Genomic DNA, 27406 nt, shown 5'->3' on the forward strand with positions numbered 1-27406 from the left:
AGGTTAGGGTATCAAGATTACGTTCTTCTTCGGAGGGGTGAAATTTAATTTTTTGAAAAATGGGCTTATTTTGGGTAAAATGTCAAATTCATGCCCACTAAAGTGCTCCTGTCTTAGATTTTTTCAGCATTTTTTTATTTATTTGAAGATCCAAATGGAGAAGTTTGGTGAGTTAGTTTGTACAAATTTTGGATTATAAGAGCGGTAGAGCCATTAAAACTTAGTAAAAAGTGTAATTTTTGGTGCTTTTCATTAGTTTTTCTTCAAAACTGGATATCTACAAAATTTTAAAAGTATAGGAAACCCTTCAAATAGTTGAGCCGAATCTAGAGGCGTAATTTTGCGGAAGAACGTATATAGCTACGGCTAATGGGGTATGATTTATTTAAGTTTTTGTTAGATATCCTTTTGACATTTTATGCTAACTGCTCCAAAAAATAAAAAAAAAATCAAATGAGCTTAGATCACATAGTGTTTTACGGAAAATTTACGATGAAAAATTGCATTTTTTTGTTTGTCTTTGATACATCAGGATCGGGTTTATTGAAGATTTTTTTTTATTCATTTCGTTTATTTGATAGGCACAAATGCGTTAGCTTGGCGGTGCCAAATTATTTTGTTTTTACATTTTGGATATCTTAAAACTAGAAGGTTACAATGTTGAAATACTTTTTTTTATAAAAGAGAAAATTTTTACAGCTAACCTAAGACTAGGAATAAGATTCTGTATACAAGAAAGGGGACAAAGGTTTTTTTATGAAAAATTTTAAAACAAAGAATTCAATAGTAATAGTTTTTTAGGAAATATTTACAGTTATCTTAAAACTAACAATATAGTTTGGTACACAAAAGGGGGAACAAATATTTATGAAAATACAAATTTGATTTTTTATCGGAGACTTATGCTTAGTCATTTCCAAAATCGGTGTAGAAGTAGTTGTATCAAGGACAGGGGAGAGAAGGCGTAGATGGTGACCGGGAGAGAAGAGCAAAACTTGCCACTTTCGGGCAAACGGGAGATCAGCGAAACAAATTAGCGCCTCAGTCTAGTAGGTCGGATTGGCAGATGGTATTCTTCGATCCCGCGGGGAATCCTTCAAAGCTCATCGGACCTCGAGTCGCTCTCGCTTCAGTTTCCGTACTGGTAAGGGCGACGGCGGTTACATAGTTGCAGTCTGGAGCTGATCGGTTCCACAAGGCAGGAGGAAACTTCTAAAAACGAGAAATAAAAAGAGAGGGGCTAAATTGGGATATTTATCGTTTTATGAAAGTATAAGTAAGGGACATATAGGGAAAATCACGATTTGCCAGCATATCTCGGAGTGGGACATTGGGTGGTCTACCTCGGGCCCGAAGGGAATCCTTTAACTGAGATCTGGCGTCCAAATACCGCACAGACTACTCTCCGCAAGCCCAATACGCCGCAAATGCGCATCCAGCGTGTAGTGGTTGGACATAAGTCGGGACATTACATTAATAAAATCCCGACCCACATCCATCCCCCAGAACCAAGGGTTCGTTGATAACTTTGGGATAATCGAATGTAGCCATCGTCCAAGTTCACCATTGCTCCACGAGGTTTGCCAATTGTTGAGTGTCCTCTGACGACAAATAGTAAAAAATTCGTTGAAGCAGATTGGTCTTTCGTATATGTCACCATTTAATGCGCCCACCTTTGCTAATGAGTCGGCCTTTTCATTGCGCGGGATAGAGCAATGAGAGGGGACCCAAACAAAGGTAATTTGATAAGATTTTTCAGATAACGTACACAAGGACTCCCGTATCTTCACCAGGAAATATGGGAATTGCGTTTTGGGCTTCATCGCACGAAGAGCCTCGATGGAGCTGAGGCTGTCCGAAATGATGAAGTAGTGATCTGTGGGCAGAGTGTCGGTGATCCCAAGGATGTATTGAATTGCAGCTAACTCTGCGACGTAATCGAGATTTGATTCGTCAGTTTAAAACATTTTGTCACATTCGACTTCTCGGCTATTGTAAAATATATTGGGGATTACTTGCGGGCGTATATGGTCCGGGATTCCACGAATCTCTTCCTTCATGGATGTGTCGAAGAATACAGTAGAATCAGAAGTATCTAAGTTAATGAAGATTTGATGAAGGCACAAAAACCATCAATTATAAAAATATGCTAATGACGCCAAGTCTTTAATTATTTTTTTACTCACCAAAATTATTGTATCAGAAGTTGCACTGCATTCTGTTGTAAAGCTATTTCGAAAACACAATGCTTTCAAAATTGACTATTCCGGAATTGTATGAACTAAGCCGTAAAGATCAGTTTTTAACACTCACCTCACTCTTCAGCATTTTTATTCACTCTATGGTACCTAATATGGAAATGAGACCTTATATACAGAATCTGAATACGCCAATCAATTTAGCATTCAAATATACGCCATGATTTCCGATTCTAATGTACTAGAGACAAACGGAAAATGCCATTTTACATCATTTCTAGGGTTGTGGTACCGGTAATACCGGTACCGAAAATCCCGGGAATACCGTCCCATTTTTGGTACCGTAATACCGGTACTGAACAAATGCCAGTACCGGTATTTTCGGTACTATACAATTTTTTATGACAAATATGTTAATTCTGCAGGGGGATCTGTTTCAAAATATCGGTCTGCAAGATAACGTTTAATTATATTAATTTGCCTTCTAGATAAATCGTTGAGATAACACCTTTGTCTGTGAATGAGGTGGGGCCATCATCCTAATAATTCTAGAAGTTAAAGTTGTATTAGCGACATTCTGATTGGTTTCCATTATTCACTAGGTTGCGCGTAATAAGACTATGGTCTAAGTCATGTCTGTATTTGGTTTGCTATTAAGCCTTTGTCTATAAAAGAACGAACAGCGATTTAGTAGCTAACAGTTTTAGACTTGGTGAACTGCTTCAAATGTGGCGATTTGTAATTATTGGTGATCGGAAAATTCAGCACAACTTTATAGCTTAGGAAAGCAAGAAGCCTTAATATGCATTAGAGAATAGCAGGCAAACGACATAAAGGTCGAAACCAATTTTCAGAAAAGCAAGAGAGGAAATGCGATTAACCTGCTCGGATTTACTGCCATTCTCGCTTTGATTTACTGTTGTTAATAGGATTTCATACATTTACCATCTGTTCAAGTCGACGAAAGTCGAACCACTTAGAAGTTATTGATTTCAAAGTGGCCTAGATTTCGAAATAAAAGAAGGTGCCCTACACGAAAAATATCTTCTGTGAAATGAGTCTTACTATTCCGAAGCAATTAAAAACAATTAACATATTTTTTGATCAGCACAAATCAATCATCTGCGAATAAGATCATCAGTTTAAGCATTCAATTTCAATTTGAAGCCTTTTTCGATTTTTTTAAAAAAAATATTCGAGTACCGGTACTTTACCGGTACTGAGGGCTTCAGTACCGTAGTACCGGTTCTCGCCAAAAAGGGTCGGTGCAGCTAACCCTAATCATTTCCCTTTTATTTTCCCAAAAAAACAAAATGCGGACTAAGCACACTCAAATTGTTAGATTTTGCAGAACTGTGTTATATTTAATGAATAGCATAAATTGTCAAAAGGTTGTCTAATATAAACTTCAAAAACCCATATCCCATTAGCCGTAGATATATACTTTCTTCCGCAAAATTACGCCCCTGTATTCAGTTCAACTATTTGAAAATGTTTCTTATACTATTAAAATTTTATCGATACCCGGATTTGAAAAAAAACTAGCTAAAAGCTTTTAGTACTCACACTTTTTACTAAGTTTCAATAACTCTACCGCTCTTTTAATCAAAAATTTGAACAAACTGACTCACCAAACTTCTCCATTTGGATATCCAGAAAAATAGCACTTCTATAGGCATAATTTGAAATTTTACCTTAAAATCGATTAATTTTTCTAAAAATAAAATTCGCCACCAGTAGGGAAGTTTTAAAAAATTCCCCTTGAATAAGAAAATGGTCCTAATACCAATTTAAGAAGTGAGCCCGACGACTTTTTTAACATATCATTTTGGGACACCCTAATATAAGTGTTTCCTATAGCAAATCATTTCAGAAATTTCATGGTATACTTGGATTCGAGAAATAATCTGTGTTCAAAAAGTTACCAATGAAATGAACATAACTATGTTGTTCAAAACTGACTTATTTATATTTTATATCTCTTTATCGGTAAACACGTGTTGAAGGATCGCATCTAGTGCAGCAGAACGTAAAATTTCGTCTAATTTTCGAAAATCATAGTGGCTTTATGCGCCGTTTTGCGCCAAAGGTTAAAATTTGGACATTTTTGAAATTAGTTTTATCATGGAGACTCATGGTATTTTTGGTTTTCCTGAAGTTTACCAGTATTATTCACGGGAGGATTTCTTTTGCGGAATTCCGCTTGCCTATTCGGAATTTTAGGCGATTTCCGCGATAAGAATATGAGCATGCCTAATCCGTCTTGCAACAATGGCTTATGTTTTTACATTTTTACGTTTATCCGTAGATAAAAGTTTAATTAAATAGAAATCAGCGCGTAGCTTTATACAAGCTACAAGCTGCAACATCTTTCCAAGAATCCTCGCTCTTTGGTATGTATTGGTCGACACTGCTCTGAGGTATACCAGTGAGGTGTGAAGTATTCTTTTACACCCCTTTTTCTTAGTGTACAAGAACTTCACCCACAGTGCTGCGATCGCTACGTATGCAAATTAATCAAATTAATCTCAATATAATTCTAGCCAAACCAAGATACACCGTTTCGAAGGAAAATATAAGAAACGTAAACCATGTAAAATTCCATTTTTATCGACAAATTTTGAGAAAATTTCCAAATGGTCATAAAAACCGAGCCTGAGCTACTTGAGGCAAAACAAAGACGTAGTTTTTCATCATCCCTCCTGTACTTTTCGATAAATTATGTGTGAACTCAGTATACTAAAGTTGAATTTTTGTAGTTGTTCGCTTGCGATTGTATATTAGAGTGGGACATGGTTATATGAAAAAAATAAAATTTAGCTCCGAGTAACTTTTTGGGTCCCATTTAGCTCCCTGAACAACTCTGCAAATTTTTAGCTCGATCGGTGAAACTATATTTTTGCGCCCACTGTTTAAAGTTTACATAGGATTTCGTATGGAGAAATTGTCTTTTGCAAATTAATTCTTCCAAGAGTCACACGTTACCTTCTAAAAATAAGTGAATGCCTGATTTTTATAGGAAATTTGTCAAGAAAACAAAATATAGAAGACTGCAAAACGATCTGATAATTGTGTAAAAAGTTATTAAGCAAAAACCGATTGATGCCCTAATGATTGATGAAAATTTCACTTTGCATAGCATCACTGCTTTTGATGTTCTAATAATATACAAAAAATTTATCTTTCTCCTATTATGTACAAAAGAAGCCTCTATTTATCCCTCAAAACCTTGCGAAGTAGCCCAATAGTATAGATAAACGATTTAGACACATTAAGAGAGGATTAAAACAAAATAGCGTATAATTGGACAACCAACAGCAGTGGTGCTAGAAAAAATGAATATTTTATCAATCGTCAGAGCATCAATCGATTTCTGCTTAATAACTTTTTCCTCAAGCGTCAGATCGTTTCGTGGTTTTCGAGACTTTGTTTCTTTGTTAAATTTCCTATAAAAGCCACGTAACGATTTATTTTTAGGACGAAATGGGCGACTCCTGGAGAAATTATTTTGTAAAAGTTGATTTTCCCATGTTAATTTTAAACTGTGGGCGCAAAAATATAGTTTCAGGGATCGAGCTAAGAATTTGCACAGTTGTTCTAGGACCCAAATGGTACCTAATAAGTTGCTCAGAGCTGGAATCTAATTTTTGTCCCACCCTATAATGTATATGAGAAATTTGAGTTTTTTCGTTTCAAAACGGTGTATCCGAGGATAGGCTAAGATTATATTGAGATTATAAGTGTTTTTTATGTAAAAATGCATAAGGAACACGATGGGATAAAAACTATCAAATAAAATATACATCTTGCGAGAAAAAGAGCTTTGATTTTTTAACTGGAAAAATAGCAAAAATGGCCGCACTTCCGAAAAAAAACTAATATTTCTTTGGACTCCTTGAATTTATTTCCTTAAAAAAAAATGCGATTTATTTTTGGAGTAAATAGAATCTGAGATATAATCAAAAGAACATCAAAGGTTTTACCAACTTGTCAAAACAGTTGTCCATGGCCCGCGGGATGGGGATTCAATTGGAACAAAAATTTGGATTTTCATGTATTGGCCCTAGACGAACAATTCCTCTTAAATTGGTTCAAATCCGGTAGGTAGGTAAACGACCTCGACACGTGCCTTGATCACTTCGCGCGGAATAACCCAAATTCATTATAGAGCCACAAATCGTGTTCGTGATATAGTTCACTAAACACGATACCGCGAGTCATAATTACGAAATTATGATATCTCGAAAATGAGTCGCATTACTCCAGGTGTCAAATTCGATAATAAATACAAGAATAAAATATCACTATAGGGTACATAAAATTTCGAAAGTCGTAACTATGATCCTGCCATCATAACCATGAATGGGTGCGCGACGTTTGGCATAAATACGTTAGACATAAGTATATTAGGCATAATGGATGTTAGGCATAATAGACGATTGGCATAATATACGTTAGATATAATGGACGGTTGTCATAATGTACGTTATGCATAATGGACGATAAGCATAATTCCCAAAAATATAAAAGTAATCGTAAGGCTTTCGTTATTATACAGATAACAATCCAACACTTGTTTTTCGGGTTTAACGAGAGACTCCAAAATGAAACATACCATGCGACATATTTATCCCTTGCAACCGTAGCGTTTTTTTTTTCTATTTCTTCCATGGACGAAATGAAGAAAGTATCCCTTGATTTAAGTCAACAGTTTGGTACAAGCACATTTCAAGCCTATTATATGTATAACCAATACAGTTACATCCACATATTTGAAAAAGCCAAACAATGAACAAACATTAAGTTTTGGAGGCTATGGAAACTTGCACTGTTATGTACAGCATCAGCCTTAGGCTACTGATTTTACGTTTGTGACGATACCTTTTTCGTTTCGGTACCTCGTCACAGTACACAAATAAACTCTCTCTCGTATCAGACAGTTTCCGTAGTTTTATTTTTATGGCCTCAAGAATATAATCATTGAACTTAATAATATAGGAGATAATCAATATTTACATTTATAAAATGCATCATTCTTTCTTTCATGAGCTGTTCTTCAAGAGCAGATATTTTCTTCTTGGACATGTATGTGTGCTTCATACATGTATGTAAGAGCTAATCTAAGTTGATGTGCATTATTCATAGCATAAGGGGTTAGATACGAAGATGTGGCGATAAAATGAGCAAAGTTCGTGATTTTTTAGAGGGTTTTCTGCAAATTTTATTTGGAAAAGCGAAAGACAGTTCGTTAGGAGTACTATCAAAGATGGAAAAAATAAGATGAATTACATTTTTTTTACAAAATTTAAAACTTTTTGAGCCACTTGGCGGAATGTCACAATTAATCTTGTTAAGACAGATGTCTTCCGTTTAATTCCACTATATTAATAACAATGAAAAACAATTGCTTTTCACCATCAATCAGATACTAGTATTTCAACTATTACTTGTAAAATTGCAGAAGCTATTTTGGTCATTTGAAATTTATAGGTTGTACGTAGAGAAATTAACGCAAGCTAAGTTTCCGCATATCATGCATTCGGTCTGTTTCTTTTATTTGAGTTCAGATTTATTCAAGTATATACAGTAGAATAAATTGCTGATCGAGTTTGATCAGCTTCCAGAGTAATTCTATTATATCTTAAAAGTTCAAGCATTTACGCTCTTATCATTCTAGGCCATCACCGCCAAAAATATATTTTCTTGAAGCAATAATTTATGCCTAATTTCCATTATGCCAATCGTCCATTATACCTATCGTCCATTATGCCCAACGTATATTATGCCTAAAGTTTATTATGCCTAACGTACGTATGCCAAAGGTCCGTATGCCTAATGGGGTACATCTACCATGAATCACACTACTCTGGCAGAAAAATCCGATACGAAATTCGTGAATAAAATATCCCGATAACTGTTGTTCCGACTGTCTTGGTTATGTTCTTATTGTGATGCGATCATCAGTCTTAAGATATATGCAGTACAGACTTTGCTATTCTCTCCAACGTTTCGACTGTATTTTCTTGTCTTTATCAAGGATTGAATAAGGTCTGTTCGAACCTTTTTAAACACATAAAATGCACAATCCAATAATTGAAAAACAATTGAATTGGACTATCAAATCCAATTTAAAATTGCATCATTTCTACTGATTACTCATGGCTATCGTGAAATTATGAATCGTTTTCGATGACATTTTCTCAATAGTGAATTTTGATTACTTTGGAGAACTTAAGTATGAACTAATAATACTGAGTCTTGAAAACAACCCAAAGAATGTAATTAACATCATCAATCCAAACGAATTTGGAGGGATTGGCAGTAAAGGAGACAAATGTATGAAAAGCGTCCAAAATAAAAAAGGACTACAAATTGAGCTTATTGCCTTATCATTCGTTCCTTAACATCGTATTTCTTTTGAATTTTGTGTAAATTCGCAATGATTTTTTCTGCAGTCCGTTTTATAAGACTCCTTCTCAAAAAGTATTCTACATAACTGTATTTTCACGTACGTCCACTGTTCATCCAACTGGAAATATTTTCTACCAAATTAACAACTAATATTTTTCAGTTTTGAAACTTTTTGAATGTAAAGCTTGCGAAGTTAGTGTAGGGTATTGCGATTTTTGTGTTTCTCTAAGCCTGTGACATAAATCAAAGTTAGCCCAGATGCCAAATTTTGCATAGTTTGGAAATATGGACACCTTGGTATTATGGAAAAATATTAGAAAAAATACACAAAATGCTGGAACTTTCGAACTAGCCATTAGAAAATTACTGCTCATACATTTTTTAAGGGAGCACTCTTAGTATTTGATTAAGAATACATCCGTTTCTTGAAAAATGCGAAGTTAGGGTTTTAGGGCATTTTGTTCCTAAAATTCCATAATTGTAATAACATTTCTGCTGGTTGCTGTAAATCATACATCTTTTGCAGTTTTTAAATGTTCAACAACGCTGTACCGGTTGAGATGGGATGGATTCCTGATTAGACGTTATGTGTAGAACGATTTTATTCGTCAAATATGACGTCGTTCTTATAGATGAAATTTAACATGTTTTATGTCACTGTATTGGGAAAATATAAAGAATTACTGGTGTTTTTTCTTTATTTTTTTTGTGAATTTCCTTTAAGAATTAAAGGTGAATTTTATTACGTAAATGCGTTCATTTCATCGAATGCAAAAAATATACAACTTCATTATTCCATTTTTCAATTAACTGAAGGATATTTAAATTAAAACTTTCCCTATTAATTGCTGCGGAAGAACGTTTTTGTATGTATAATGATGAAATACAGCTACATTTCATAGGACTTCAGTGCTATGCTAATATTTAGGGGGCTGATAATGTTTTACCTTGTTTCGAAAGTATTTGTCTCAAAATGAACGTCATTTTATTAATAAAACTTGCAAAGTTGATTTTTTAATAAATGTTGTATTCTGAGGAATCTATCAAAGTTTATTTTCGTGTAAATAAGAATAATATTTTATTATATATGGTTACACAAAATAAATGAATAATTTTTCAACACAATTTTTAAAAATACATGAATTTTACCGCACTACCGCACGGTGCACAGTGGCCGGAGGCTGGCCAAAACCTCAAAAATTTATTTTTGAAATATTGATATTTAATATTTTTCCTGAATTTCCATGTATTGAATGATGTATATTCAAAATTTTATGATCATTGGATAAGAACACGATTTTTAACACGAGTTTAAACGTACCAAAGTCCGGATTTTTTATTGATTTTCATTTCCGAAACCACCATTGCTCTGTTCACTTCAAATGCATGTTGCTCTTTTGATTTTGGTCCGATTTTAGCACAACTAGTTTCATTGTGTAGAGGAACGAAAGAACTTGGTTAGTGAGTAAAATTCATTCGATAAATTTGCTTGGAACTGTGACTTTTTAGTTTAAATATGTTTAAGGTGGCCAGATCAAAAATATTTTGTTCACTAATGTATTCTGTACAAATTTCGGAATCAGTTCGGAACGATCACATAGTATACATTCTATGTGAAATTACCTCTACTTTTCGAATATCATGGTCTCGTTCTGCGCCTAGGTGCGCAAAAAGTTTTAAGCAGATTTTGAAGCTTTGTTGCTGATATGGAGACGCATGGTGTTTTGTGTCAAATAGTTAGACAATTTACAGTAAACCAACACGTTCAACAATGGTTTTTAAGTAGTGTCCTTCATTTTTTATGATATTGTTGACATTGGTGAACAGTAACGGAAAATCTATCATGAAAACGGGATCATAGTTATAAGAAAGGTTCAATGACACTGTATGGAAAAATACATTTAATATTTTACGACTTTTGACATCAAAAACGAGCTCAGCACCTCAAAATTAGCTTAAATTGTGATTTTCAGCTAAATTAGGTAACATTTGAGGTTTTGTCCGACTTTTGTTTGAAGAGCCGCCACTGTGCGGTGCGGTGCGGTAAATGCAGTGCGGTTGCTGTAAGCGGTTTTAATATTTTTGCTCGGTTGCGGTGCAGACTATTCATTTACCGCCCACATCCGCACCGCGACGAACCTTAAAAATCAGTATCGGAAAATATTCTCTTTCCTGTTTTGAACTAATTCAACAATACTTAACGATGTTAAGAATCGATCGAAGAACAGCCCCGCGAAATGTAATTCTATCTGTTCACTCTTCTCCACATTCTCGATTCCTTGATTGTTTCTCGCCTATACTTCACAATGGCCAGTCGAGTGAAAAAAGGCCCTAATGGACAGACGGCTCACGTCCAGCTCAACTTTGAAGCTCTGCGCGCACACAAACACACTATACAGCGTTGTTTGCTCGTTCGGGAGGTGTTAAAGCAGTATAATTTTCTCAAACATCATAAAACTGTTTCTATCATCATTACAGTTTCTGATATAATGCCCAATCCCACTCCTCTTACCTCAGCCTGCTGTCAGTTAAGAACCATTCAATGTTTTGCTCGAAGCATGGGTTTTCCGGTCGCGGTGGATGGCGGCACGGCAGTAGTGTGAAGTTCGAGTCTGATCTGAGGTAGTATGTTGGACACGGTGGTGAACCAGGAGGCAGCACAGGAGGATCAGGGTGGATGTAAAATCATAATTGCCACGGTAAACAGCTCGGTAAACACACGAGCACGACGACGCCGAAAGAGGCGCAACTGAAAGGTGGGAAAATTTAATTAGAAGCTGTGAAAGGGTTCACACTTTTTCGGTCATTTTCGGCGTAGCCACATCAACAGCCACCACGGTGGTATGCGCTCTGCCGCCATTGCACTGCATTCGTCCTGAGAAGCTCAACGATTCTGTCTATAATGAGAACCAAACAGTGCAACGATGAATGAACGTGGGTAAACAGTAGTCGGATCCGGTGCTGCTGGTAGAAAATCGATTCCCTAGAAAATGAGTGTTTGTCATGAAGCATTTTTTAATTTTAACGCTCCCGGTTAAATTTCCAAACTTTCAACACAAACTTTTAACCAAACCAAAAGTTTTTCAAAAATTGATATAGAGGTAATTTGTCAATATTAGATTAACAAATTATTCAATATTCTTTACAGAATTTATTGGAAATCTTTTGCTTTAGTAATGTTATAGAAACGAAACGTAAAAACTGTTGTCAAGAGCTTTCTGGAACATTTAAACCGCGCCTCAATCAGAAAAATCTAACACCGGTGATTACTTCGTATTCATGTCCCTGACAAACTTCGTCTTTGAAGCTTGCTCGGTGTAGCGCAGTACCTACCTGGTCTAGCAATTACTGCTTCGTCCACTTCTCCTGCATCCGTCGACATTATTAAACCCCCGCTAAACAAGGCTATTCTTCAAGATTATTACCTGCTCAGAATTCGCTCGGTTGCAAATGTCAACCACCGCCGGTCTGCCGGATCCAACGCAAGACTCCACACATAAATCCTTACTGTGCAAGACGAAATTTAGCAAAACCACCTGACTCTGATTGTCCTCTCTGCTTTTATCGTTCAATTACAGGAAGGCGTTTCGGATCCCCCGAGTGTTTCGTCCATCAGCCGGTTACTGCGTGGTGGCGGTGGCGTTCCAGGTGACGGCCGGAAGGACGACGACGGACGGAAAGATTACAGCATCCACGGGATTCTGGGAGGTAGGTTTGGGCAGAGAGGCTTGGGGGGGGGGGAGGGGGTCGGGGTCGGTTCGTGACCCGGGTTGGTTTTTGTCTAGTTTGGTATACTGATGTGCCGCACCCAAAGCAACTACTAGTCAGTGGGGACGGATGAAAGAAAAAGATGATTAATTGTGGTGGGTCTTTTGCTTTTGTGATTTTACGACATCATTTGTTGTTTCGGAAAGCGGGTACGAGATGAAGGAGATCCACGTGGTTCGAAAGTACGTAATAAGCTAATCGTAACATTTTTGGTAGCGTCGCAGAATGTTATACAATATTATTCCAACAAAAAAAGTATGGACATCATAATGCTTATAACCGCTTTGGTACCCATTGAGAGAATATGTTAGATAAGGCCATCATCGATTTTTAGAAAGTCAAAGATTTGTGTTTGTACTTCGTCCCATCAGGCAGATCGACTTGGTAACCAGATATATGCAAATAATGAAGCTTTTTTTATTACAGAAGTTTTAACATTAGGGTCATTCGCATCTATTTCCGCTTTAGAAAATCTATTTTAGAAGTCTTTAACCCTATGTGCGGGGTTGGGAATCGAACCCAGGTGAGCTGCGTATAAGCCAATCGATTTACCAACTACGCGGAAGCCCCTAATAATGAAACTTATTCGTAAACATTTCTAATTCTATCATGTTGATCTAATTTGAATGAGGTGGCTCTATACTAAAAGATTCTGTTACCGAAAATACCGGTATATCGGTTGCAATAATGAATCTTAAATCCCGGATCATTGGCTCCGGTGCTATTGCGGTATTTTTGAAAAACTCGAAACATGTTCAGTTTCCACACTTCTCCAAATTTGTTCCTCGGGCTCGGAGTCTCCAACTTTACTTAGCATTTCTGAGCCACTCAAGCTCGTCGTATGGTACACTCAGTCCGGAACCATCTGCTGTTTGTATATTAGGCATTCGCAAAATGTCGTTGGAGGTTATGCGTACCTCTCCGCTAGCCACCAAAATGTTTTAAACGGAATAGAAGTCAGGGAAGGAGCTAGCACAATGGACATGAACCAGCCCTTGTTTAGTTTCCACTTTACAGTTTTGACCTGCAAAGCATCATTGCACAGACCTAGCTCATCTGCTTGACACAGCAGAAGATGCACATCAGGGGTCAGACGAATCCGGTATCATGGTTTAGACACCGGTACTCGTGGGATGTTGAAAGCGAAGATAACATCTACAGGACGGTGGGTCTGGCCATCCGGGTCGATGTGGTATCCCAACCGATATCTTCAGTTACAGTTCAGTGCATCGTTATATCCTTGTATATTCCCGGCAGTACTCGTAATGTAGGCTACAAACTTTAACGGTTCATTGACCCAGTTGAGACTCCATTCGTCATCATGGGAGATGTGAACAGGAACCACAGGATGTGGGGCTCACGCACATGTAACAGGAGAGGAAACGACATCACCGAATTAGTCGAAAACAACGACGCCATTGTTCTCAACGATGACAGTTTGATATTTCTCCGCGGACAAATAAAGTCACTAACTACTCAGGGGTGCTGGCAAGATCTTGTGGGCGAACTGTCCTTGCCGATCCATGCAACAGTCACCACTTCCCTATCCAGGTTACGTACGATCAGACACCACCTTCCCCGAGTAAATACTCATGGGTTCAAACACCACATAGTCCCTTGAAAAGACCTTAAACATGGTCCGTGCCAAAATTCACAACCACCAAAACACCATAAAATGGTCTCAATAACCCATAAATACACCAACATATGGTGTTTTATATGGGATCTACCGGACCATGGTGATGGTGTTTTCATGGGTTAAACCCATCTCAGACACCCATGACAAACCCCATGAGCATGGGGGTATTATGGGCTTTTCGTTTGCTCGGGTCAACAACCCGCCGAATGCGGTGGTTTTATGATCAAGCAGACTGGATCCACTACGAGGAGACCGCCGACGCACAGTGGGACGGAATCAAAAAAAGCCGGACATTGATATTTGCGACGAAACTATTGGCTATGGCACTTTGATGTCTTCGGAAAGGTTTCTTTATTTTTTAAGTAGTTTAATATAGTGTTGGAAAATTTTGCTTTAAGGGGGTATATACGCAGATGAAAAAATAACTTTGCAAGTTGTTGCCAAAATTGATAGTAATGTATGGAAAACTTGTAGACGAAATGATTTTATGAAACTTTATTGAAAGAGCAAAATGGCTATCAATTCAATCTATTTTACCCCACATTATTCCAAGGATCCCATTAGATCCCCCTATGATTTATATATGTATCAACAGGGTATTTCTTGCTGAATAACAAAAAAATAAATTTAGATGCAACTACCTGCTACCCTACAAACCATAGCCCCTTAAAGTTAGCCCAAAAATGCCAAATAAACAGGCATACATCCTAAAAACGAAGAGATAGAGAGTTGGTCTATTCCGCAAAAAGGTGTGTTTTGAAAGCTTCTGCAACTTTCTAGAGCATCGAAAAACTGTAAAAAATCAATTGAAAAAGTTACAATAAAAAACCATTTTTAAGGGGGTATTCCGACCTGTACTCCAATTTCACCCAATAACTTTTTTCGCTTAACAGATAGCCATTTTGCTACTTCAGCAAAGTTTCATAAAATCATTTCGTCTACAAATTTTCCATACATTACTATCAATTTTGGCAACAACTTGCAAAGTTATTTTTTTCATTTGCGTATATACCCCCTTAAAGCAAAATTTTCCACTATATTAAACTACTTAAAAAATAAAGAAACCTTTCCGAAGACATCAAAGTGCCATAGCCAATAGTTTCGTCGCAAATATCAATGTCCGTCTTTTTTTTTATTCCATCCCACTGTGCGACGATCTAATAAATCGGAGCGTGTCATACAAACCGGATGAACTCACCAGTATGTTTACCCATGCTGTTAATTCCTGCTTCCTCCTGATAAGTGAGAATCCTCCCGAAGAGGCGGTGCAGTTATGGTGCTCAGAGGTAGAGATAGCTCGTCCAACTGCGTTACGGGCACTGAAGAAGACTTCTGTGGACGTCCCGCGCCGAAGTCAGCTAACGGATGACTTCAGAAAGACCTAACACGTGGTCAGGAAACCCATTAAAGAGGCAAAAACGCCAGCTGAACCACAATCTTCGAAAGTATCTCCCAAGGCTCCTCGACATCAGAGTCTGGCGGACTGTCAATGCCCTAAGCGAAAGCGGCGATACAGTGGCTACGCCACGGTCGCACGACGATCGATCCCACGAACATCGCTAATGCTTCCCTGTCCTCAGACTCCGACCTTCAAACTGCGTTTCTGCGAACCAAGCAAAGAGCTGAAAGTAGGACCATTCGTTTCGAACCCGATTCAGAACAAATATACAACCAGCCTTTCACTAGAAATGAACTTTTTGCGGAATTGGAATCTGTACACAGCAAGCCAGCCGGATTGGACGACGTTGACTATCCTCTACTGCGACATTTCTCGGCGTTAACCAAGCGGGCGGTATTGGATAGTATTAACCGCATTTGAAGTGACGATACCCGCTCCATGGAAAGAAGCCCTAGCAATCCTATCCTAAAGCGATATCAAGGAAACATAACGTCGGATCAGCTTGTTCCCCTGCTTCGCTAAGGCGATGGAGCGAATGGTCAAAAGACAGCTGATGGACCAATTGGAGGAGCATAAACTCTTGCAAAGGTGGTACGTCTATCCGTAACTGACGGCCTGCACGACGACATCGCTATACTCGACGTGACGAAGTCATATAATATCATGTGGCATCATGGAATACTGCAAGAACTGCCCAACTGGAGCATCACCAGAAACTTCTTGAGCGGCTACTTATCTAACCGCTCCTTCCGGGTGAGAATCGAGAGTGGCCAATTCGACGCCTTTTTGGAGAATAATGTGAACCTTCAGGGATCTGTCCTCACAGTCACACTGTTTCTGATGCCAGCTTACAAGCGTGGATCTACGTCTTCGTCTACGCTGATGACATCGTGATGGTTGCGATGGTAAGGACGATCAGAGGAACCCTTAGTAAACTTCAAGCTACCGTAGGACCATATCGGTCGGTTTTAACATGTCACCTACTAAAAGCTTGATTACACACTACTGCAGCACAAACCATATCGCAACATGGAAGCCGATCCTGCTGGATGGAACCATCGTTCTCTACCGCAAGAAACCAAAAATCCTTGGGTTAACCATATTCCGTCCTCTCACACTTTCGACGAATCAAAGTCGACTGCCGGAACCGGTTGCGACTATTTAAAACAAGCAGTTCCCAACACCAGTGCTGCAATCGTCGCATTGCACTGAACATTAGCAAGGCGCTTATCCACAGCAAAATGTTCTACGGGGTATCGTTGAGATTTTATCAACATTCCCTATACCACGGGACAATCCGCACTGCTTTTGGCCTGCTGAAGCAACCTGTGAGGCGGCCGAGATTCTCCTCCTTCATTGGGTGGCTGCACTCACTCTCGCTGGAAGTGCACTGGAATTTTTGGAGCGGACAGCCGCAGAGGAGTGCTTCCTGCTACAGGTAGTCAGCGAGATTCATCGGGAATATACTGACGTGGACCTGCCACCAATCGGTCTTCTATACCGAGCTCGTGACCGGGCCTGGCACGACCGCGGTTCCAATCGGGATACAAGTCTGTTTACACAGCTGAGCCCAGTACTAAATGTGACCGATTGATGGCGACCAGATAAAAGAATCCCATACGGATATTTATCGATGGCTGCAAGCTCCTTGATGAGATACGTATAGGAGTAAGTGGCATCTCTCCTTCCGCCTATCGGCGCCGTGCTCGGTATTATCTGTCGAGGCGTCGGCTGTGTAAATTTTCTTAATTCGAACATTTTGTGTTAAATTCAAGTGATTTTCAATCTATTTACCAAATGATTATATTTTTCGGTAGTGCGTGAAAAGAGCTTTCAGAGTCCATAGATATTATACTTATCTACAAACACAAGTTATTTTTTAAATATTTTGTTATAAAATATAAATTATTTTCATTTCTGGAATTCACTACAAAGTAAATGAATCTTTTTTTGTCTCTCGTCAATACTAAAGGCATTTACTTCGGCTAATCCACTGAATAAATTCCATCTGTTACCATACGTCACATCCCCCCTCCCATAATCTATCTTGCCTATCTCTCTGTCTTTGTGTTCGTGGCAACTGTCACGGCTCACATATATCTTACTATTTCTCTGTACATTTCTAAGTGTCACAGGATCTTCTACTAATCTGAAATATTTGTTAACATTCAAGCTAATTTGATGTGTGCAATGTGATTGTATAGATTTCAGAAGACAAAACAATTTTTGTCTGCTGTTTTCTTAAAAATGATTCTTGCATTGTAGTATTGAACAGAGCTACTCACGGAAACAAATTTAATATTACATCCTACTCGACAAATAAAATGTTTGTAGTCACGCCAAAATTTTCAAAATGTTTGTATTATAAGAAAACTGTAACTAATTATTGTTCAAACCTTGCTTTCCCCTGAATATGTAGGGATATCCCTTCGAAACGTTGCACTATGGGAAGGCATGTGCCAAAATTTGAAAACTACGTCAACTCCAATTCAATTCAATTGTATATATGTACACTTCATATACACTTATAATTAGGAAAATCCTTGTGAATTTCTGAAAAATGCGAATTTCTGAAAAATATAGATGTTTGAAGATGAAAAAGTTAAACTTTTTGTATTTATTAGTGAACTTTGAATGAAACATATGTTGAAATTTGTCATTTAAAAGCTAAGATTACCTGTTTTGTAATAAAACTCTCGATGAGGGATGATGATATAATGATGCTTCTTCCTCTAGCGAAGGTTTTAATTGCCCAAATTTGCTCCAACCCGAAAACTCTTCAATTGAAGCTTCAATAGCGATCACAATTAGTAGTCTTTCTCATGGTATTCACGCTTAATTTTGTTTTACCGAATTTCAGATTTTTCCACAACTTTCACCGAGTTTTGCACAACCGAGCACTCGGTTACAAAGTTTTTATAGAGATCTCATATTCGCCGATATAGTTTAGACACTCAACATTTTTCCTAGTTTTTTCAATGCAAATGAATACTTTGAAACATTTTACAATCCTATCCACGAATAGCATTCTCTTTTTAAGAGCTTAAAAAACATTTCACCTTATCTCAGTTTACTGTTTTCAATTACGCGTTAAAATACTGAAAATTCTATTGCAGAAAACATCGTTTTCTTAATTGTGCCAAAAAGACATCTTCGAATTCTAAAACAAATTGAGAATTCCAATTTCTTGGTAATTAATTAGGATATATAAATAAAACAGAAACACCATAGAATTTCAAACGACACCGTCAAGAAAAGAAGAAAGAAAACGAAAAGGTGAAAACAGAAAATAATGGAAATACTAGACGTTACATTGTATATTAATTAGCCATTCTTGAAATATTGGGATTTTACCAAACATTTCAGAACATTCTGAGCAACTGATTTTCAAATTCATACGATTCGTTTTATTCATTTATTTTATTTAAATCTTTTATTTGAATTTCATTTCATTCATTGGATTCATTCTGATCAGTTCATTCATTTGATGCATTTTATTCGTATCATTCATTTAACTTATTTTATTTACTGTTTTCATTTTATGCAATTTATTTTTTAGTTTTATCGTTTTAATAATATGACTAATTTTGTTCAGTCATGCAGTTTATGCAATCCATTCAAATTGTTTATTGCGTTGCGTTGCGTAGGCACGCTATACTTCGTAGATTGCATACTGATGACTCTCATGTCCACCCAGACTACTTGAGATGTATTGTTTGAGAAGAACAATTGATCCAGTCCACGTGAAAATTTCGCCTGAGATCCATCATTGCGGGCCACGACTATCTTTACCGTAACTCGAGATACGAGAAAGGAAGTGTTGATGTGGTACTTACTTAACGGAAGGCCCCGACTCAGTGACACTATCATAAGTACCACGGATTGGGTAGTGGGTGGGTTGTTAGTCAGGACTCACTTCAAGGAGCGATGCGATTTAGAGCATATGGGCATAAAAAGATTGAATAGTTTATTGACTGTAGGATACGTAAATGTTCTAGATGTGAAGGCGTTTAAACTCTGGGAAACCGTTTACCGAGAGATTGTTTCTTCGAAAACAACTTGAACTCTGGACAGCCGGCTGTCGTGAGTGTTGTAGAAAATATAAAATAGACCATAAATGAGTTCAAAAGTGGTATGGTGGACCATTCATAAATTATGTCATGCAAAGATTATACTAATTGACTTTCTCTCATATTACCACGCTTTTTATCCCCTTGGTCTAATACGAACCGGTTTTTCCTTTTTTGTAGGAGCACAATACTGCCGCTGTACGCAAAAGTGTCCACGTTCTATGGAATTTCATATATACATTGTACAATCGTGCGTATAACAGTCGATTGCGTCGAACCACATGACGTGCTCCCCATCCCATTTTTGTCACTATTTGTCATAGTTCTTCCCCCTAATAGCGTGCAGAATATGTAAATGGTCCTTTTTAGGTATTATCACAAGCATAGCTCCAGTACTTGAAATTTTCCACCTCGTTCGAGTAAATGTTGTGATATTACAATGAAGACGCGAAACAGAAAAAATATATATGCTGCGTTCCTAAACGATATTAACATCATGCACGAATCAAACACCCCCCGTTTCCAAATAGTACGTACTTATTCTTAGCTCAGTACAATTGACTGACCATTTAATGGACTAAAAGCAAACCATCAAATATGACAATAAAACATAAGTTCCTCGTGCTGAAATGATTGCCGCAAATTGGTTATTGGTTTTGAATTGTTCTTGCGAATTGTCAATTCTCAACGCTCATACATAATTCAAAAGTTATTATTCACTCAGACAAGACCATGCGTATTCCCCACGCGCATTAAAGACCCAGTGTATTCGATTTCTTAGTTGGTCAAATTAATACTAAACAAACAAGCAAATTAGTTTGCGCAGTCTAAAGAAGTGTCAGCTCAGCATCAACCGGCCGATACGTGTTCTCCTACAGTGCCATCAAATCAAAGAACATTTAAAATTGCACTCGACAAAATATGTGCAATTCAGAATATAACGAAATGAAAACTGCTTAATTATTTGTATTAAAAAAGAAGTTTAAAAAAATTAGTTGCATAACCAAGGTGGTTCGTGTGCAATGATGGATGCCTTTATAAAAATAGGCGATAACGGACGCGAACGAAAATAGCAGACCACCGCCTTCATTCCATTCAAATTATTTATTTGACACAAACTATTTTATGCCATTAATTCTATAACTATTTCAAAATCGCTTAATTTTTCATTTTAATCATTGAACTCATTTTGTTTTATTTATTTTCTTCTTTCATTTGATGATATCTTTTTATTTTGTTTATTTTTCTATCCACATTATTCATTTCACGTTTTATATCTTTTATTTATGTTATTTATTTTATTTTATTTCATTTTAAGAATTTCATGTATGTTATACCTATATTTTGTTATTTTATTTATTTTATTTATTATATCTTTTATTTGTTTTATTTAAATAAATTCGTTCATTTCATACATTTTGTCTATTTTAATTATTTTATTCAATTCATCAGTTTGTTCATTTTATTTATTTTATTAGTTTTATTATCTTAGTAATTTCCTACAGTTTATACATTTTATTCTGATTTTAAGTTTTATTCATTTTATTGATTCTATTCAGTCATTCATTTATTAATTTCATCCAATGTGGTAGTTTAAATCAATTTACTTCATTCTATTAATTTAATTTGATTTGTATTAATCATTCTACTCATTTTATGAACAGGATAACTTTTTATCAATTTTTGCCTTTCTCATATAGAAAGGTTATGCAATCACTCTGAAAACCGTCAAAAAGTCTGTATGTGTGTATGTAATAAGTGTGTATGTAGGTGCGTATGCGTGCGTCAAAAAAATGTTCTCATTTTTCTCAGAGATGGCTGGACCGATTTGCCCAAACTTAGTCTCAACTGAAAGGTGCAACCTTCCCATCGGCTGCTATTGAAATTTGTATCGATGGGAATTCTGGTTCCGGAATTACGGGTTTAAGACTGCGGCCACACAGAAATTTCCCATATAAACTATAGGAAAAATTAAAAATGGAATTTTTATTTTTGATTCCAAATGTCTGCACAAACTCGAATTTGATATAAACTCGAAAAAAAAATTGACGAAAATTCACTTTTTTGGATTTTGGCACATTTTTGCCTTTCTCATATTGAAATGTTATGCAATCACTCTGAAAACCATCAACCTAATCCCGGCCAAATTTTTTTTGACTGGCATAAGGTTTCTGGATTTTAACAGGAGTGTAGTTGGGAGTATACGGAGAGGGGTTAGCCCCCCCCCTCCCCCCTATACTGTTTACTTCCTTCCCTTTAAACTACCCTTAAATCACCCTTCAGACCACCACCCCATCCAGCCCTTGTACCCCCCCCCCCCTCCACTCAACCCCATCATCTTTAAACCACCACTATATCACAAAGCATCCCAAATTAAGCTGGAGAGTCGTTCGTTCGTGGAACTTTCGCCCTCCTCACACATCCACCCCCACATGATAAAATAAGTTAACAATCAGATAACATTGAACTAATGCTGATTAGGCTAATTAAGTATTCTTTTTTGTTTCAAGTGTTTCACCGTCGACACGTAGCTCATCAAGTTCGTGGCTGGCGAGCCATTGTGTATAAGTGCAAAAAGTACTAAGAATGTAATGGACATTTCCACAATTATGTTGAACATAACCAGCCACCGAGCCATAGTTTAGAGAAATGAGAAAGACACAATTGCACCGCTAGGTGGATTAAAACAGGTTTTTGTTTTAATAATTGTTAAATTTCGTTTGTTTAATTGATTTTCTACTGTTTATTCAGTTTACTCGAGGTACTATTCGTGTAGAGTTCGATGCTGGGTTCATCTCAACTCTAGTTGGGTGCCTACTTCGTATCAGTTCTGCAAATTAACGGATGATCTAACAGTGATAAATGTATGAAATGTCTTATTTCACAGATGGGTAGATTAAGTTGCTTTTTGTCTTTTAATTCTTGAAAGGCGAATAACCTTCGAGGTTAATGCCTTTAAATAAATAAATAGTATAAAATTTAAAAACATGTTTAAAATAATTGTTAGAAAAACTTTTTTACTGACAGAATGGTGAAATCACATGTAAAATGTTCCATTTCTCATAAGATTTTCGCCAGAATTTTTTTTTTAAATATGGGACTATTTATGAGATTTGCATTTCGACTTCGTCTCATCAGAATTCGACCCGAACTTAGTACCAAGACTAAGCTCCGGAAGCGAAGACAATAATATGTTTCTAAGGATTGTTACGATTTCTCTAGTTCTCGTCAGTTTAAAATGAAATCCTTTCCTGTGGAACATCACGCTTGACTAGGGGTTTGCTCAGAGACACAAATAATGTTTCCGATTTTGGAGCTAGCATTATTCCGGTGCTAGTTTAGCCCTGGTACTAAGTTAGTGTCGGATTTTTATGAAGTCGAATCGCAAATTCCATAACTAAATTTAGTTATAGGTTTTGTGTCCTTCCCTTGCAGGAGTAGTTTTACCTAAACTTCTCATTTTAGAGGGAAAAAATTGGTTTTCCTCCTAACTTTTCTCCTTAGCAAAGCAAAAAATGGGTTGTTTGTAATTTAAATTTAAATTTTATTTTTTGAACAAGGCCAATTTTTTCACAGTAATATTTGTTGCAAGAATGTTTTTCTTAGAGAGATTTGCTATACAAAATGCTGATCTCGAACAATTTTTTTTTTGAAAACAGCGCATAAAAACACCTGCGCCCTTTTTAAAATTTGCTCTTGAGGCAAAATGACCTGGTTGCCTGTGTAAAATACCTATTCTCTCGTACTGGCAAACGTCTAAAATATTATCTGAATGTAACATGGTCGGTCACGATTTTAAAGGTCTTTGGATGAATCTTGATGAAATTGCTCAAAATGTAACACGGTGCTACAAAATACTAAAAATGAATGTACTTTGAAAGCGATCTGTTAAGGTTGTAAGGTCGGGTCAAATACAGCACAAAACCACTTTTGATCAATTTAATATACCATCAAAATCTTGATCTATAGCTGTTTGCGCCTGTTTCTAATCTATCATCGTTAGATTATTAAGTTTCACTGTAAACATAGGATGCGTGCAATCTGTATAACATTTACATTAGATTCGTTTCGTGTAGTTGTGGTGAGGATAATTTACGCTTCTGTCGGTAATATTGCCAATTCGGAATATGCTTCCGGTCAGAAAAGGGTTTCCGGTTGAAAAACTAGTGTTCGCCTAAAAATGTATCGCGACTATAAAAGGCCAGCCAAACCCAGATCTGTTACGTTACTACTTGAATAAAGTTTCGTTAGTACGTTCATATGATAGTTCGTTATTACGTTTACGTTAGTCTGTCTATACATGTTAATTGTTAAGTCGTTCATTCAGCAATACAGTTTCTAAGTTCGGTCGCTAATCGTTCTCCGTATCTGCCAGTCTACTAGAATCAGCTCCAATAAACAGTAAAAGTGTAAAACAGAAAAACAGAAAGTGTCAGAGTTTTACTAGGCAGATACATAATCATCACCGCAAACCATGCAAACGCTTTGATGTGCGAAAACAAAAGCAAAAAAAAACTATTTTTCAAGATTTTCGACACTAAAAGAAATTTTGCGCCGTCATTTTTCAATCTTTTGTTAAAAGTACTATGCGGTTGTATGGCAACAATATGAAAACAACCATTATTTTGCATGAAAAATACGAAAATTGCCCAACATTTTTATTAAGAAACGTATTTGTTTAAATTGAAATTTAGAGAAAACCTGTGATTTCGCATCCAACGACCTATTTATGATTAAAATGATAAAATTTCCAAAACATCGCTTTTTACTCGATTACATTTACTTCCAAAGCTTTGAACTTGAAATTGGAAAAAAATCGAAATATATGATTCTAGAATCCTATAGTGCGCGATAATACTTCACTAATCCCTACGAGCAAGTTTCCAATTTGGAAAAAATAACACTGCCATTCTTCAACCGATTTTGATGATAAATAGGTCGTTTGATGTGAAATGGAATGTTCTCTCTAAAAAAATATTATTATTACTATTATTATTAAAACAAAGACGCTTACTTAGAAGAATGTTGGGTAATTTTTATAATTTCTGAAATTTTTTGGTAAATTTCTGAATCACTGTGAAATAAATACTCTAGGCGTGCAATAATCCGAGAATTTTGAAACTCATGTTGATCAGGTTTGGGTCATACTGAGTTTTTGATACTCCGCAAGAGTCCCACAACAGTTTGCAGTGGATAATTCGCCAATAATACTTTCAATGCACATCAGTAATTAAAGGCAACCGAATTGGTCGTAAATATGATGTATTCACCCCCTATAACTGCGACTGCGAAGTCCTCAATACAGATTGATGTACCCTCGTACGAGTTTTTGGCAGCCTTTCAATAGTTTGATGATAAGAGTTCAAGACGAAGTTATGTGTAACAAAAGTTTTAAATCGATCCAAACGTCTTCGAAATATTGACTCATAGCTACCATCAGGCCATCAAAAGGCGAGCCGCTTTTCACGAACAATTTCCGATCAAACAATTGAGTAACACAACAGCACTGAACATCAAAACAAACTGCAGGCACAATCAGCCTACACAAATGAAAGAACGAAGATAAAAGAAAAAACAGCATTCACTTCCGGACTCCCTGATGGGAGGCCCACCGCCCATGCAATTCCAGGTGCACACACCGGTGAGGTGGTCCATTCGGGCTCAAAGTGTTAAGTCAATATTTCTCCAAAAATCCCATCACCTGTGCACAATGCTCTCTCGGAATGGGCCGCCCGATTTGTCCCAGTTCAGTGACCGGCAATGGCTCTTACGGAACTACACCTATTCACATATGGGAACAATCGACCGGAACAAGTTCGCTTTGCTTCTGCAATTGCCGCATTGCCATTATTCACATCTTTCGCAGTTAGTTCCGATGCATCCCATTCAGGCTTGTAAGGACGATACAAGCATGGAAGAATCAGTCTGGCACATGCTGCATAAATTTCACCCGCTGCGAGCTGATTGTGAGTAGCCATCAGGGTTGGGTTGGATAGTTTAAAAGTTTTGTTTCTACAACTTGGTTGGACGAGCTCTGGAACCACCCTTCCTACAGTGCAACGTTACTGGCTCGTATTTGTAGTGTTGAAGAACAATACCGTAAATTACACAACAGATCATACGTACAACTGATGGTCAATGAGCAGTGGGTGGTACGGTTGGAAAGATTTGGCTTTTTAATGCTTGCGGTCTGAATTGAAGGTGAGCCGCCATCAGTGAATGGGCGTTGTCTCCGTTATTCACTCAACACGTATATACGTACTACCGGAGTCGGCAGATTGGGTTCAATGAAGCACGACATGCAGCCATTTGCATTTTACCGCCGCCCGGTCAGCAGATTAGAAAACACCGAAACATGCTGCTCATTCGGTTGTCCTTCGGGATGACTGAGCTTTTCAGCTCAAAAGGACCCGGTGTGCAATTAGTCAACAGTTCCAATGTGTTTTGTTCTCGTATGTGAGATTGCCATATAGGCCAATGGGAAATTGTTTACAGCTTTGAAGGCCATTCCTACATGTTTTGGACAAAGCGTTGTGCTTGAATGAATGGAGCTTGTAACGTAAGGCTTCGGATTTTATGAACGGTGGTGCGGATCAGTTGAGCTAATGAATGGAAACTCGATGAGTGCAATGAAATTTTATTTCGCTAGTTTATTGGTTGTAGCATACGGCTATTCAAAGCATCAAAGTCCAATTGTTCGCGTCAAATGAAAAAAAAATAAATAAAAGCACTGACACTCAACAAACCACCAGCACCGTATGTTCGAAACTATTCCAGCTGCCAGTAGACTACATATCTTGTTAGCGCCATCCTTCCCGCTAATCACCCATCCAACAAATCAAGGGAACCAGTCGACCACGTCGCAATGTTGACAGCCAGAATGATTGACGTACTGGAGCTGGCTGGAAAGATATACACAACATATGTGCGTTGTAAAATGTACCCTCCATCATACCATAACTGCACAGACCACGTCGCGCCAGCCGGCGTGAGATCATACCCTGATCCTGAACCGCAACCCATAAGCAGTGTGCCATCAAGAGCCAAGGCACCAGGGCTAAATTAAGTCATTTTCGTAACCGCAAAGATCAGCAAATTTAAATATGATACCGAGCCAACCCACCGGCCATCCCTCTTGAGATCAGCGAGGCAAAGTCGCGGCAATCACACAATCAATGCCGACTCGGGACGGGGTGAAATTATCACGCACGCGGTACTGCAACGCCTTCGGAACTTCATCGGTGCGGGATTTTCAAATTGACTTGGCGCGGATTGTTTCACCAAGCTCCATATCGTACGTTCTCGTTTGTCTTTCGAGCTGGACGCCACCACACATGTGCTACAAAGCCGTGAAAATGTCACCCTTTCGGCTGCCAATCGGCTGACTGGTTGGCACGAGTTTCGCTGATGATGGCTCGGCTGGTTTAATTTGATGACGCCGAATAATAGTCACGTAAAGGGTTTCCTGTGATTCGAAGCTGTACGTTTTTGCATCAACTAATATTTGGCACTATAAAAACTGATGTGGCGGATTATTGTTTTCAGGACCGCGACGAGTTCTAGGAAATAGTTTGATGTTGGTATATTTCGCGAATATAGCACAGCTCTTTGATTCGACGAATTTTATTGTTTTAAGCCTTTTGAATATGGAATAAATTGCTTTCCTACGAGAAACGCTTGTACATGGGGCAAGTGGGAATAAGCACGTATATGGCACCCCTATCGCATTTGTATTGAACTGACATGAGTCAACATCAGGGATACCACTTTGAAGTCTGTGTTTCAGTACAAAAAATCTTTTTGCCATCTGTGATGACTAAAACAGGAGAAACATCTGTGAAAATCTGTGATAAATTTCAAAAATCTTGATCTGTGAAAAATCACAATATTTCCAAAAATCTGTGATATTTTCATCAAAATG

At 37.4% G+C, this 27406-nt stretch overlaps 1 protein-coding gene across 1 annotated transcript in view; it reads left to right on the forward strand.

The window, feature by feature from the left end:
* Nucleotides 1–27406, forward strand: part of LOC131689815 (protein gooseberry-neuro) — a 166499-nt gene that overhangs the window by 73779 nt on the left and 65314 nt on the right. Inside the window, exon 4 of the mRNA XM_058975126.1 lies at nucleotides 12188–12317. Within this exon, the coding sequence (XP_058831109.1) occupies nucleotides 12188–12317 (130 nt within the window). The remainder of the gene's footprint in view (nucleotides 1–12187; nucleotides 12318–27406) is intronic.

Source organism: Topomyia yanbarensis, chromosome 3 (genome assembly GCF_030247195.1).
Source record: "Topomyia yanbarensis strain Yona2022 chromosome 3, ASM3024719v1, whole genome shotgun sequence".
NCBI classification, from domain to species: domain Eukaryota; kingdom Metazoa; phylum Arthropoda; class Insecta; order Diptera; family Culicidae; genus Topomyia; species Topomyia yanbarensis.